The following is a 15,876-nucleotide window of genomic DNA, read 5'->3' on the forward strand; positions in this document are numbered from 1 at the left end:
CAGAACCGTCCGGTTGTGGTTCAGCAGTGCATTATGTAATTGAGCGTCTGGTGCAACGCGCCACCTCGGGTTTCATAATTTTAAGGAATTTACATCTTGTTTAGATCGTGTTGTGTCGTCAGGATTAGGTTACACCTATCGACTGTAGACCTATTAAACAAGATATACCACATCAATAACATGGACTACAGGTCTCGACAGGCAACAATATAGGTATTTGAAAGTGTTTTTTAAACGATGACATTCAAATTAACCTCAAATTGTGTAACAGCTTGTAGGTTCGTGCAAAAGTCAAATGTATGTGTTATATAACGTATTAGTTTTAGTAGCTTCAGTTTAGGACAGAAAATTATAGGCGTATTTTCGATAGTCCACCACGCCATCTGCCTGGTGAATACGTGTAATTACATGTCATAAATAACCTTGAATTGACAAAGTAGCATATGCTCATCTTCATCATCTTCACCTTCATCACCCATTTAAATGAATTTGAAAACATACAGCTTACAATATGTCCACACATCATGGTATGATCAAATCTGACCTGTTGACATTTATTATGAGTCATGCAGAAGTGTAAATGCAATTTAAAATGGGTTATGAAGTGGGAAATCAGTGTAAAATTGGTTCTGAATCAGCTAATTGAAATGTGTAGTGAAATAAAACATATATTATTATAGTATCCTTTCTGTTACTGACCCAATGCTGTAGCCACTATGCTACCTTTAGCCCATACTGGTGTGGAGTTGTATGGGCTTCTACTGTTCTCCATATTCTACTTGAGCATGGTTTTGAGTAATAGCAAACATGCACAGTGATGTTCCATAGTCATAAACCCCAACCCTACTAACATGACATTATGGCATGGGTAATCTGTGTAGCCTATGTAATGAGAAATTGAAGATCACTAAAGATAATATTTAGATTTACTGTATAGATGTGAGCATGACTGCTGCAGCTAGATAGTGCTGGGCTATACTGTATAAAATAGGCCACGTTACAGTTCAGAAGAAGCATGATGGATGAGTTTTTGATTAAATTAATGTTAAGTGGAGAATGAAATACATCACAGTCTGTTATCACCACATCTGTGTGGGAATAACAATGGAAAAAGCATAAGAGCAGAGGGAAAAAAAACCCACATATATCTTATTCATGTATCTGCACAGATACAGTGCCTTCCAGAAGTACTTGGCCAGTGAAGTAAAAAAAAAAAGAGAGATAAATTAATATCAGGTAAAAAAAATAGCCTATAGAAAGTATTTCCTATACCTATCGGAGGACCCCCATTTAGCAAGATATGAGTCTTGCTCAAGTAGGCTATTGAGCTCCCCAAATATTGTTTGACTTCCCTGGCGAGATATTTTTGGAGGGCATAGTTTGCAACTGCATTGCCACATTGCTATGAATACATGCACATACTATTTTAGAGTACCCTTTTCAAGGAGACCAGAAGTAGCTTGATTGTGACTATGTGAATGCAAGACATTGCTCCTTTATAGGGCTTCTGAGGATGGGGACCAGGGGCTCATGACAGATTGAGGTTAATGAGCTAATATAGGTTTAAGCATAATTTGGTCTCTGGCATATAAACAAAAACGAAAATAAATGCAGTCCTTTAAAATAAAATAAAAGGACTGAAATTCATATGATTCGATTAATTTATTCACTGTTTTCAGTGAGATTATTTTAAATAGCCTTGGATTTTTATTAATTCCGTAAATTGGCTGTATTTGCAGAACTAATTTTGTTTAGTTGCGTAATTTCCCAATTAAATAATTACTTAATCAATCGTAGCCTCTAGTTTCCAGGTAAGAAGAGAATTGGTCCTCATCATTAGTTTGAGGGGTCTCTCTGCAGGGCAAGGCTTGAACAATTCGGAGTTCCATTTGATGCAGTCGTGCACTTTATCAAAACCCCGTGGAGTGTGAACTAGCAACCGACCTACCTGGCAAGATTCTCGACACCTCTTAGTAACGACTATAATGGACAAAAGTAGCCAGCTAACTAGTCAAAGTCTATAGAATATAGTTGACAAATGCTGGTGTTAAAGCCACGTAGCTATGCTAATGTATTTCAAAAATCAAGCTTGCTAGTTGCAACCGCAACTTTTATCCAAGTAGTAGCAAGCTAGCAGTGAAGCACCCCTCGCTAACTTGGGTATTTCTTGCTAGCTAGCTTTCGGGGTGGCTGGTTAATATTCAAGAGAGCCACACAACAGCTTTTTGGTCACCCGTCATATTTTTTGGAGCAAGCTATCTATCTGAACTAATTTAATAATAAAGCAGTCTTTAGCTGGTTAGTTGACCAATTTAACCAGTTGGTCATCATAGTTTCGTCCAGCTAGCCAGCAGCTTAGCTAGCCAACTCGCTAACGTTACTTTGTTCGCTAGCTAGCAAACTAGCAAGGTGCTGCTGACGATAGCCAGACAGTAGCTAGCCGAAATTCAAATAGTTTTGTTGCTCTTTCTCCATTTTAAAAATGCCTGCAATGATGGAAAAGAGTGGCTCAGAAATGTCTGGGAAAAGAAGGGGTAGGAATGCAGTGAATAATCCAAACAAAAGTTTTTCTACAAATGGAAATAGCAACAATTCATGGGAAGAAGGAAGTTCGGGCTGTTCCAGTGATGATGAGCATGGTAGGTCAACACGACAGTGGTAGCCTCGGTCACACTAAACTACTTCATACAATTGTACACTGATTCAAAATGTTAATCCTGTGTTTATTTCATGTTCAGGTATTGGTGGTATGAGAGTTGGGACTCAGTATCAAGCTCTTGTGCCAGACTATGATCCAGGTGAGTCATTTTACCGTTCAGACAGTCGTAAAGCTAGAACACGTTACCAGACGTGATAGCCTCGAACAATTCCTGGTTGTAGATTCCACGAACCTTTACTAACCTATTCCACGAATCTTGACTAAACTGGCTTGTTACTGCTAATCTTGATTCTTCTGACATTCCAACTCCTGTACATGGCTACATTTTGTTTAATGTTTGAATGGATTTAACAACACAACTCAATCACTGATGTTAAAATATATCCAATATATTTCAGCATTTTTAGCTGCTGAATTAAAACATTTTTGAGATGAGCTGGCTAATTTAAAAAGTTTATTTTACACCAGTCATAGCTAGGCCCTAATTGTTGGGTGAACGAACATTATTATTTATTGAGAGAGAGAGAAATATTGTTTAGATATGATTGCTACCCATCAAAGAATGAAGCATTATGAAATTGATTGTAGCTGCTTTTACTTTATGATTGTAAATCCTGACTGCTCATGGTCCATATGTTTTAAATTGTATAAATGATCTCTCCGTGAGATGATTGATTGGCTTGTGATGCCAATTTCACCAGTTTCATTCTTCTTCTTTTTTTTAAAGATAAAGGCAGAGTAGTTTAAGAGTAATGAAGTCACTGGTAATCATTTAATCCCATTATTCCCCTATGTCAGAGATTGCCAAAGTGGCCGAGGAGAGGGACAATTTGGGCATGCGGGTGTGGATCCCCAGTCGGAACCTGGCCGAAGCTAAATGTAAGGAACATTCAAGCCATTTTCTCATTATATACTAAATGTAAAATAGTTGCTTTTACAAATCTGAAGTTTTACCTGAAGCAAAATATTAACTTAATGATTTAACTATACAATAATAGCAGAAATGGGTAGATGAGTGTTATTCCAGTCTTTTGTCTCTCTTTCTGTCTCTCTCTCTGTGTGTGCCCTTGACTTTTTCCACATTTTGGATTCTGCTTTTTCAGCCACACCCGTTGCTGACAGGCATTTAAAATTTAGCACACAGCCATGCAATCTCTGGCAGTAGAATGGCCTTACTGAATAGCTCAGTGACTTAACTTGGCACTGTCATAGGATGCCACCTTTCCAACAAGTCAGTTCCTCAAATTTCTGCCCTGCTAGAGATGCCCCGGTCAACTGTAAGTGCTGTTAAGTGGAAACGTCTAGGACTTACAACTGCTCAGCCGCAAAGTGGTAGGCCACACACAGAATGGGACAGCCTTTCCTGTTTCACCATGACAATGCCCCTGTGCACAATCCGAGGACCATAAAGAAATGGTTTGTTGAGATCGGTGTGGAAGAACTTGACTGACTTGCACAGAGCCCTGACCTTAACCCCATCGGACACCTTTGGGATGAATTGAATGCCGACTGCGAGCCTGGCCTAATCGCCCGACCTCACTAATGCTCTTGTGGCTGAATGGATGCAAATCCAGCAACAATGTTCCAAAATCTAGTGGAAAGCCTTCCCAGAAGAGTGGAGTCTGCAAAGGGGGGACCAACTCCACATTAATGCCCATGATTTTGCAATGAGATGTTAAATGAGCCGACGTCCACATACTTTTGGTCATGTAGTGTATGTTAAGCTTAAATAAGTTCAGGATGCAAAATTTGGTTAAGAAGCCACAGTTACATGGACTGTGTGCAATACATAATAGTGTTTAACATGATTCTTGATTGACTACCTAATTATATGTACCACACACATACAATTATCTGTAAGGGCCCTCAGTCGAGCAGTGAGTTTCGAACACAGATTCAATCATCTTTGCTGGCCATTGCAGAACACTTGACATTCCTGTCCTGCAGGAAATCACGCAGAGAACGAGCCGTATGGCTGGTGGCATTTTCATGCTGGAGGGTCATGTCAGGATGAGCCTGCAGGAAGGGTACCACATGAGGGAGGAGGATGTCTTCCCTGTAACGCACAGAGTTGAGATTGCCTGCAATGACAACAAGCTCAGTCCGATGATGCTGTGACACATCCCCCAGACCATAACGGATCCTCCACCTCCAAATCGATCCCGCTCCAGAGTACAGGCCTTGGTGTAACGCTAATTCCTTCGACGATAAACGGGAATCTGACCATCACCCCTGGTGAGACAAAACCATGACTTGTGAGTGAAGAGCACTTTTTGCCAGTCCTGTCTGGTCCAGTGACAGTGGGTTTGTGCCCATAGGTGACGTTGTTGACGGTGATGTCTGGTGAGGACCTGCCTTACAACAGGCCTACAAGCCCTCAGTCCAGTCTCTCTGAGCCTATTGTGGACAGTCTGAGCACTGATGGAGGGATTGTGCTTTCCTGGTGTAACTCGGGGCAGTTGTTGTTGCCATCCTGTACCTGTCCAGCAGGTGTGATGTTCGGATGTACCGATCCTGTGCAGGTGTTACACGTGGTCTGCCACTGTGAGGTTGATCAGCTGTCCGTCCTGTCTCCCCATAATCACAAAGTGAAAACAAGTTTTTAGAAATGTTTGCAAAGATATAAATAAAAAGGTATTTGTTTTTTTATAAAAGTATTCAGACCCTTTTGCTATGAGACTTGAAATTGAGTAGGTGCATCCTGTTTCCATTGATCATCCTTGAGATGTTTCTACAACTTGATTGGAGTCCACCTGATGTAAATTCAATTGTTTGTACATGATTGGGAAAGACACACACCTGTTTATATAAGGTCCCACGGTTGACAGTGCATGTCAACGCAAAAAGAACAAGCCATGAGGTCAAAGGAATTGTCTGTAGAGCACTGAGCCTTGATTGTGTCGAGGCACAGATCTGGGGAAGGGTGCCAAAAAATGTCTGCAACATTGGTCTCCAAGAACACAGTGCCCTCCATAATTCTTAAATGGAAGAAGTTTGTAAGCTCCAGATTTCCTCTGTGGAGATGGGAGAACCTTCCAGAAGGACAACCATCTCTGCAGCACTCCACCAATCAGACCTTTATGGTAGAGTGGCCAGAATGAATCCACTCCTCAGTAAAAGGCTCATGACAGCCCGTTTGGAGTTTGTCAAAAGGCACCTAAAGTACTCTGACCATGAGAAACAAGATTGAACTCTTTGGCCTGAATGCCAAGTGTCATGACTGGAAGAAACCTCATCCAGAACGCCGCAGCCCGTCTGGTGTTCAACCTTCCCAAGTTCTCTCACGTCACCCCGCTCCTCCGCTCTCTCCACTGGCTTCCAGTTGAAGCTCGCATCCGCTACAAGACCATGGTGCTTGCCTACGGAGCTGTGAGGGGAACGGCACCTCAGTACCTCCAGGCTCTGATCAGGCCCTACACCCAAACAAGGGCACTGCGTTCATCCACCTCTGGCCTGCTCGCCTCCCTACCACTGAGGAAGTACAGTTCCCGCGCAGCCCAGTCAAAACTGTTCGCTGCTCTGGCCCCCCAATGGTGGAACAAACTCCCTCACGACGCCAGGACAGCGGAGTCAATCACCACCTTCCGGAGACACCTGAAACCCCACCTCTTTCAGGAATACCTAGGATAGGATAAAGTAATCCTTCTCACCCCCCTTAAAAGATTTAGATGCACTATTGTAAAGTGGCTGTTCCACTGGATGTCTTAAGGTGAACGCACCAATTTGTAAGTCGCTCTGGATAAGAGCGTCTGCTAAATGACTTAAATGTAAATGTTAAATGTAAACCTGGCACCGTCCCTACGGTGATGCATGGTGGTGGCAGCATCATGCTGTGTGGATGTTTTTCAGCTGCAGGGACTTGGAGACTTGTCAGGATTGAGGGAACGATGAACAGCGCAAAGTACAGAGAGATCGTTGATGAAAACCTGCTCCAGAGTGCTCAGGACCTCAGACTAGGGTGAAGGTTCACCTTCCAGCAGGACAACAACCCTAAGCACACAGCCAAGAAAATGCTTCAGGACAACTCTCTGAATGTCCTTGAGTGGCCAACCCGCAGCCTGGACTTGATCCCGATCAAACATCTCTGGAAAAACCTGAAAATATCTGTGCAGCGACTCTCCCTATCCAACCTGGCAGAGCATGAGAGGATCTGCAGAGAAGAATGGGCGAAACTCCCCAAATACAGGTGTGCCAAGCTTGTAGCTTCATACCCAAGAAGACTCGTCAGTAATCGCTGCCAGAGCTGCTTCAACAAAGTACTGAGCAAAAGTTCTGAATACGTATGTAAATGTGATATTTATTTGATACATTTGCTAACATTTCTGCTTTGTCATTATGGGGTATTGTTTGTAGATTGATGGGGGAGGGGAACAATTTTTAATACATTTTAAACTTTCTGAATGCACTGTACATTCCCTGTGGGGACGACGTCGTCGATGCACTTATTAATGAAGCCGGTAACTGATGTGGTTAACAATGCTATCGGAAAAGTCCCGGAACATATTCCAGTCTGTGCTAGCGAAACAGTCCTGTAGCTTAGCATCAGCTTCATTGGACCACTTCTGTATTTTAGTTTTTGCTTGTAAGCAGCAATCAGGAGGATAGTTATGGTCAGAATTTCCAAATGGAGGGAGAGCTTTGTGCACGTGTCTGTGTGTGGAATAAAGGTGAACTCAATTTCTTTTTGCCTGAAGTTGCACAGGTGGCATGCTGGTAGAACTTAGATAAAACTTATTTCAGTTCTCCTGCGTTAACCAGCTACTAGGAGCGCCACATGCGTGAGCATTTTCTTGTTTGTGTATGGCCCTTTACAGCTTGTTGAGTGCAGTCTTAGTGCCAGCATCGGTTTGTGGTGTTAAAAAGACAGATAAACTCTCTTGGTGAATATTATAGTCTACAGCTTATCATAAGGGGCCGCAGGGTAGCCTAGTGGTTAGAGCGTTGGACTAGTAACCGGAAGGTTGCAAGTTCAAATCCCCGAGCTGACAATGTACAAATCTGTCGTTCTGCCCCTGAACAGGCAGTTAACCCACTGTTCTTAGGCCGTCATCGAAAATAAGAATTGGTTCTTAACTTACTTGCCTAGTTAAATAAAGGTAAAAATAAAATACGGTATTCTAACTCAGGCGAGTAGAACCTCAAGACTACCCTAGTATTAGAGGTTGCGCACCAGCTGTTTACAAAGAGACACTCCCTCCCCTGAGCATTCCCAAAACTGCCGGTCGGTCCTGCTAGATTTTTTAAAATTTCCACATCCTTGTTCAGCCATGACTCTTGGAAAAATAGGTTATTACAGTTTTTTTAGATCATGTTGATAGGATCATCTCTAACGGAGCCTGTCCAGTTTATTCTCCAGTGATAGAACAGAGGGTAGGCGGTTTATCCACTCGCAGACGTAGTCCTTTCAGGTATCCCGCACGTTTGTCTCTATAGCGCCGCCGCCTCCTTCTCAAAGGGAGTCTGGGATTTGGGTCTTGTATAATCAATATGTTCTCCACCTCTGACTCATTGAAGTAGAAGTCCTCACCCAAATCGAGGTTAGTGATAGCTGTTCTGATGTCCAGAAGCTCTTTTCAGTCATGGGAAATGATGGTGGAAACATGAAACCAACCCCAAAATGTTTTTAAATCCACAGTTTAAAAAAAAATATGCAAAATAGCACAATTGATCAGGAGCTTTCTAACTCTGCATTGTTGGCAAAGTAAGCATTTCACGGTAAAGTCTACACCTGTTGTATTTCTCACATGCGCCAAATACATCTTAATTTGATTTTTCATTTTATTTGAGCCCGTGAAACGGCTGCCAAAAAACCCACATTCGAATATCCCTTTGGGCTTGGTGAAGTTATTAATTACATATTGGATGGTGTACTGCATCAATATACCCAGTCACTACAAAGATACAGGCATCCTTCTGAACTGTTGCTAGAGAGGAAGAAATACGCTCAGGGATTTTACTATGAGGCCAATGGTGACTTTAAAACAGATGGATGGATCAACAACATTGTAGTTACTCCACAATACTAACCTAATTGAAAGAGTAAAAAGAACTGTGCCTGTAAATTAGAAAGTATTACGAAACATGCATCCTGTTTGCAATAAGGTACTAAAGTAATACTGCAAAAAATGTCCTGAATACAAAGTGTTCAGGGGCAAATCCAATATAACATGTTACTGAGTACCACTCTCCATATTTCCAAGCATAGCTGTGGCTGCATCATTTTATGGGTATGCTTGTAACCCCCAAAATAAATAAATGGAATGGAACTAAGCACAGGCAAAATTCTAGAGGAAAGCATGGTTCAGTCTGCTTCCCACCAGACACTAGGAAATGCATGAACCTTTTTAGCAGGACAGTAACCTGAAACACAAGGCCAAATCTTTAATGGAGTTGTTTACCAAGAAGACAGTGACTGTTCCTGAATGGCCGAGGTAGATTTAAGTCAAAACTCTATGGCAAGCTTGAATTTAAAAAACAAAACAATAATAATACTAATAATGTGCAAATGTTGCACATTCCAGGTGTGGAAAGCTTTTAGAAACTTACCCAGAAAGACTCACTGCTATAATCGCTGCTTCCACAAAGTATTGACTCGGTGTGAATACTTTTATTTAAATTAGATTTCTGTATTTGCAATAATGTATAAAACATGTTTTAACTTTGTCATTAGAGGGTATTGTGTTTAGACTGGTGAGAAAATAAATGCATGTCATCCATTTTTAATTCAGGCTGTAACAACGCAATGTGGAATAAGTCAATGGGGTATAGTATATACTTATTGAAGGCACTAAATACCATTTTTATTTTTTATTTTTTTACAGTGGATGAATACATTGCAATTACCAAAGAGAAGCATGGGTACAACATGGAGCAGGCACTGGGGATGCTTTTCTGGCACAAGCACAACATTGAGAAGTCCCTGGCAGATTTGCCCAACTTCACACCTTTCCCAGATGAGTGGTCAGTGGAGGACAAGGTCCTGTTTGAACAGGGTTTTAGCTTCCACGGAAAAACTTTCCACCGTATACAGCAGATGGTGAGAGACTAAACATTTTTTACATTTTTAGTTTTTAAAAAATATGTTTAAAACCGAATACTTAATTGACAAACATTGTAACACATAGTTGACCATGGCACATGAGACACTAATTTGGGGTGCCCATTGTGTGATGTCTCTAAACAACAAATCATGTAGAAAAAAATTGTTTTCCTTGATTGATAAAGTCTTCTTGTGCTAGTTGCCTGACAAGTCCATTGCCAGCTTAGTTAGATTTTACTACTCTTGGAAGAAGACCCGGAGCAAAACCAGTGTCATGGATCGCCATGCACGCAAGCAGAAGAGGGGACGAGAAGAGAGGTATGAAAAGTGTGTGCTTTTGTTTAAAATGCATGAACCACATTCTCTCTTCCTTTTAAAAAACTTAAATTGGTTAGAAAAACATATTGTAATCTTGGAAAGTCAGGCCAAGAATACATTTTTCTATGTATAAATATTTTGCTTTGTCTTTTTTAGTGAGAATGAGGCTGAGGAGACCAATGGTAACACTCCAAGGGATGTAGTGTACGAACCAAATAAGGACGAGAAGAAAGAGGTGGGTCTGTTCAGAGGCTCTTGTAACTTAATACACAAAATAGATGCTGTTTTATTGAACCAACTAACATGTAGATTTTCTGTTTCAGCTGGGTGCTGCACCTGAGAAACAGGAGATAAAACCAGTACCAGTGGTACAAAGGGTAACTTCTAAATATTTTCATTACCATTTGAATAGAAACATACATAATTCATGTTAAATTCTCCCTAGTTTTGATACTTTGGCCATTTGAACCCAAATGTATTCCTTTACGTCTAGCCGAATACTAGTATGGCAGAGAAACTGACCCAAGTCAAGAAAGAACCCCAGGGTCCTCCAGGGAAGAACCAGCATCGTGCTAAAAAGAAGCCTCCTAAAGGAATGCACCTGAGCCAGGGAGACGTAGCTGCTATGTCCACCAGCCCCCCTGCTGCGGTCGGTGTGCTGAGGCAAATCGACATGGAGCTGGTTACCATCAAACGGCAGGTTAGTGTTAGTCTTAACATCAATACATTAATCTTCTCTGTGCTAGGATTTTCTTCTGATGAGAGTAAGTTTTGCGTCAATCATGTATTGATGTTAATGGGAGATTTGTGTGAAAATTAAGAACAGGACCTAAAGTATCTTCAGTATTGTCCTGTGTCCGGGTGAGAGACGAGTTAACCTAGAAATGTTTCCTGAATGAGTTCTATCCCTTTTCTAGATCCAGAGCATCAAACAGAATAACAGTGCTCTGAAGGACAAGCTTGACATAGGAGTGGACCACTTCAGAGTACCTGAGGTAAAGCTATTGCTTACCTAGAGTTCTGACCATCTAATTTGGTCTCTTTCTCCATAGAATGAATGTTACTCTGGTGGCTTGTAACCAGGGGTTGGAACAAAAATGATTTTCCAATCGTTCCGTTCTGAACAGAAACATTTTTTGATTCGCTGAAGTTCTGAACAGACTTGAACTAAAAATCAATATCTATAGTTCCTTTTTAAACATTTGGCTCCATATTTTAAATTCTTTCACTAATCAGTGTGGATAGAGCAGCTTACTATGGAGCGACTGAAATTTTGCGAGTAGGGAAAGAGCGAGAGATGAAGTTGGCTTGATGCCCTGGGCATCTTGTTATGACATACATTATCTGAATTAAGATCCACAGAATTATACCTATGGAGGAGCGGTTTCTATGAACAAGCTTGAATGTCTTTGAACTTCTGAGATTTGCCTTAACGTTGTACCAGAGCTAGCTAACAAGCCTGTGAATGCAGAGTGGCACCAATTTGAATTAAAAACACGTCTTACCATTTTGTAGTTAAAAAAACGTAGTGAACTGAAGAAAAATAAACGCAACATTTTACTGAGTTACAGTTCATGTAAGGAAGGAAGTCAGTCAATTGAAATAAATTCATGATTCCCTAATGACTGGGAATAAAGATAAACATCTGTCACAGATACCTTTAAAAAAAAAAGTGCTGGGGCGTGAATCAGACAACCAGTCAGTATCGGGTGTGACCTCCATTTGCCTCATGTAGTACGACATATCTCTTTCGCATAGAGTTGATTAGGCTGTTGATTGTGGCCTGTGGAATCTTGTCCCACTCTTCAATGGCTGTGCGAAGTTGCTGGATTGTGGCGGAAACTGGAACATACTGTCGTACACATTGATCCAGAGCGTCGCCAACATGCTCAATGGATGACACGTCTGAGTATGAAGGCCATGGAAGAACTGGGACATTTTCAGCTTCCAGGAATTGTGTACAGATCCTTGTGACATGTAGCTGTGCGTTATCATGCTGAAACATGAGGTGACGGCGGTGGCTGAATGGCACGACAATGGGCCTCGGAATCTCTTCCCAGTATCTCTGAGCATTCAAATTGCCATTGATAAAACCCTACCGCCACCACGGGGAACTCTGTTCACGAAGTTGACATCAGCAAACCGCTCGCCCACACAATGCCATACACGCTGTCTGCCACCTGCCCGGTACAGTTGAAAACGGGATTCATCTGTGAAGAGCACACCTCTCCAGCATGCCAGTGGCAATCGAAGGTGAGATTTGCCCACTGAAGTCGGTTATGATACCGAACTGCAGTCAGGTCAAGACCCTGATGAGGATGAGGAGCACACAGATCTTCCCTGAGATGGTTTCTGACAGTTTGTGCAGAAATACTTCAATGTGCAAACTCACCGTTTCATGAGATATCCGGGTGGCTGGTCTCAGTTTATCCTGCAGGTGAAGAAGCTGGATGTGGAGGTTTTGGGCTGGCGTGGTTACACATGGTTGTGAGGCCCGTTGAACGTACTGCCAAATTCTCTTAAACAACGCTAAAGGTGGGTTATGGTAGAGAAATTAACATTTAAATGATCTGGCAACAGCTCTGGTGGACATTTCTGCAGTCAGCATGCCAATTGCACGCTTCAACTTGAGACATCTGGGGCATTGTGTTGTGACAAATCTGCACATTTTAGTGGCCTTTTATTGTCCCCAACACGAGATTCACCTGTGTAATGATCATGCTTTAATCAGCTTCTTGATATGCCATAGCTGTCAGGTGGATGGATTATTTTGGCAAAGGAGAAATGCTCACAAACAGTGATGTAAACAAATTTGTTCACACAATTTGAAAGAAATAAGCTTTTTGTGCATATGGAATATTTCTGGGATCTTTTATTTCAGCTCATGAAACATATTTCCTTACACTTTACATGTTGCATTTTTGTTCAGTATAAATAGTATCCTTAACTAGCATTGAAAAAGTTAATCCATTCTTCTATAGTAAAAAATCTCTCCCTAATTTCTGAATACGCTCAAACACACTGGCAAAGATTTTCAGGTGGCATGCAGACACTGAAATACATTTGAGTGACAGTGAGGACTTTGCATAGTTGCTTTGTTGCAGATTGTTTGTGGGACTGAAAACAAATGCCCGGAACGTAAAAGAACGTTACTAACTAGTTCCCATGCTTTTAAAAAGCGGTTATGGTCCGGAACAGTATAGATCACTTTCGTTCCCGATTCTGTTCCTAGAAAAAAATGTTTTTTTTGCGGTTTTCTGTTCTTTTCCCTGAACTGGTTCCAACCCCTGCTTTTAACTCATTATGACCTGTGGTGTATGTCATGTTTGTGTGCCAGTGATAACATGACCATTCATGTCTCAGGTGACCCAGAAGTTCAACACTCGCTGGACAACAGAGGAGCAACTGCTTGCTGTACAAGGTAATTGATTGCAATTGCAACAGATGTGTAGGGATTAGAGAAAGGGAGGAGGTAGAAAGAAAATGTAACCAACTGAAATGGGGCTTGTGAAAAGTCATGGTATAAAGAATTCCATTTTAAGTTGTTTTGCTGGGGGGGCATGGCACATAATCTACATTTGTATAAAATGTTTGTTCCCTCCATTGTAACATCTTCCAGCCATAAGAAAATATGGGCGGGACTTCCAGGCTATCTCGGACGTGATTGGCAACAAGTCAGTGGTGCAGGTGAAGAACTTCTTTGTTAACTACCGCCGACGCTTCAACCTGGATGAGGTGCTGCAGGAATGGGAGGCTGAGCACGGGATGGAGGGAGCAGCCAAGGGAGGAGAGGAGGAGAAAATGGACATATCTTCTACTGAGGATGGAGCCACCACTCCTGTGGTGCCAGAGGATCAAAAAGAGGTCTGTGACTGACCAATTTAATTCCATTATGGATTTTTTTTAAATAAAAAAAAATTAAGGATTTAATTGGCTAAACTCAGTTATCAATCTCAGTATGAAATGAGACACAATTTGCACTGTGCCCTACTATTTTAGTGGTCCCCTTTTTATTTGCACCAGTATAGTAATTCAGAGGGATGTACAAAGAACTCCAGTCTTTAATTTCAGTTTGATTTGCCAGATGTATTAATTGCAATTACTCCCCATTGTCCCTTTACAGGAATCATCGCCAGTGGCGTCAAAACAACCTCTGGCATCCTGAGTGGTCGGCCATCTTGGATTTTTCTGTTGGCCGAACTCCTCCCTCTGAGATTTTACTTTTGTGCTGAAGAGGCGATGATTAATCTGCACAGGTTACATCCTGTCTGTGTGTGCTTCTTCAAGAAGGTCATTCCTGTTACCTCTTCCCCAATTCAAGAATGTTTTGCAGCTGCCCACCAATTAACTCAAGCGCCATTCTTCAGCCGGTCTGACAGTCAAAGTAACCAGGATTATCTGACTGCACTTTATCCCATCACTGTTTTTGTCACCTTGGTGAGAAGGAAAACATCTGTATCAAATGTAACTTGTTTTTGTATCTGGCCTCTCTTACCCTGTCACTCAACATTACAGATGATCCCTGTGATCTAGACCACAATACATATTTTTCATTTTATCCTTCTGTAACCCTCTTTACTTTGTAAAGACTGGTTTTGGTTGTGTAGTATTTAATCACAATAGGTCTCATTATGAAATGACCCTGTGGATTACTATCCTGTCATTCTGTGTGCTTGATGAAGATGTCTTTGTACACCAGGCAGACATAAAGAAAAAACCACCCAATGAATACCATCGCAGTGTTGGAGATAGGGTGAGTCAGGCGAGTTGTACCCCGACACAGGGCGTAGAATGAGAGGATGGCATTTCCACAGGAACATTTCATATTGAGACCCAGTGCAAGTTGATACTACACAACCATTTCTATTTGTCTTCTTCCTCCCTAACCTTTTGTCTGTGACCCTAGTGCATATTTATAAATAATGCATTAGTCATTGTAATTAATGTAAGGAACTTTAAATAGGAGCTGTTAAACATTGTGAGGATGTCCATTTTCAGTTTACTAGTAACCTCAGGACAATCGGGTCAACACAATTTATGTTATGAATTTTTCAGTTGAAATGACCGTTGAATGAGAAGTTAAGTACATGAATGAGAGAATTTTGATATTTTAATTTAAACATTGAGTTTGAAATGTGTTATTTGTCAGTTCAAACCTTTCGCAGCAACCTGCCTATGCTATTCAACTGTTTTTAATGTACTGATACCATGATTTAGCTTACTGTTTTGAAACTTTTTTTATATATATTTGTGAAGAAATTGTGAATGCCTGAGGTGGGGTTTTAATGTGTGTACATTTTATTGCTGTCATTTACCATTGTGTATTCAGTTTGCTCATTAATTAACCATAAATAAATTTGAAGGATTTATAGGGACATTTAAAAGATTCCACTGGATGCTCTTTTGTATTTTCCTGCTATTTGATTTTAGCCTGGTCCCAGACCTGTTTGCTCTTGCCAACTCCATTGCTTATTGTCAGTCACAACATGGCATAAACAGGTTGGCACTCAGGCTCATTTGTTCTGTCGTTCAGCACGACTTGTCATATTTAGGTCAACTCTATGTTAGGAAGGTGTTCCAAATGTTTGGTACACTAAGTGTATATAAAACCTTGAGTGATGAGCAGTTCAAGGGATGATGCCTTTTCTGAAGAAGGATCATGAACTATTGTTTCAGAACAGATAGCACAACTATAAATGTTTTTACTAGGATAGGAAGACATTTTTCAAGTAGAGTATGTGATGGGTACGGAGTGTACAGAGCATTGCACATTTCTGTGTCTGACAGCAATTCCCGTAGTACAGTTCACAGTTGATGACACTGCCATCTAGAGGAAATCCGATACTAAACATCATTGCCT

The 15,876-nt window shown here is 41.2% G+C and overlaps 1 protein-coding gene across 2 annotated transcripts; it reads left to right on the forward strand.

The window, feature by feature from the left end:
* Positions 1–5: 5 nt before the first annotated feature.
* LOC115138682 (REST corepressor 1-like) lies at positions 6–15,400 on the forward strand. 2 transcript variants are annotated; one of them, XM_029675798.2, is made up of 12 exons: positions 6–2,639; positions 2,739–2,798; positions 3,458–3,538; positions 9,481–9,695; positions 9,898–10,025; positions 10,173–10,251; positions 10,340–10,393; positions 10,510–10,716; positions 10,934–11,011; positions 13,380–13,437; positions 13,636–13,880; positions 14,140–15,400. In XM_029675798.2, exons 1-12 carry the CDS (start codon positions 2,483–2,485, stop codon positions 14,179–14,181), a joined length of 1,404 nt encoding a protein of 467 aa, XP_029531658.1. In that variant the 5' UTR covers positions 6–2,482; the 3' UTR covers positions 14,182–15,400. The 2 variants fall into 2 exon arrangements, with proteins under 2 accessions (XP_029531658.1, XP_029531659.1); XM_029675799.2 differs by having other exon boundaries at positions 9,898–10,016.
* Positions 15,401–15,876: the final 476 nt, after the last annotated feature.

The sequence above is a fragment of the Oncorhynchus nerka genome, linkage group LG12 (assembly GCF_034236695.1).
Source record: "Oncorhynchus nerka isolate Pitt River linkage group LG12, Oner_Uvic_2.0, whole genome shotgun sequence".
NCBI lineage: Eukaryota > Metazoa > Chordata > Actinopteri > Salmoniformes > Salmonidae > Oncorhynchus > Oncorhynchus nerka.

Coding starts and splice junctions, on each gene's coding strand:
- LOC115138682 (XM_029675798.2), top strand. CDS start 2,483: ATGCCTGCAATGATGGAAAAGAGTGGCTCAGAAATGTCTGGGAAAAGA. Junction 3,539..9,480: donor GAACCTGGCCGAAGCTAAAT/GTAAGGAACATT, acceptor ATTTTTTTACAG/TGGATGAATACATTGCAATT. Junction 11,012..13,379: donor ACCACTTCAGAGTACCTGAG/GTAAAGCTATTG, acceptor TTCATGTCTCAG/GTGACCCAGAAGTTCAACAC.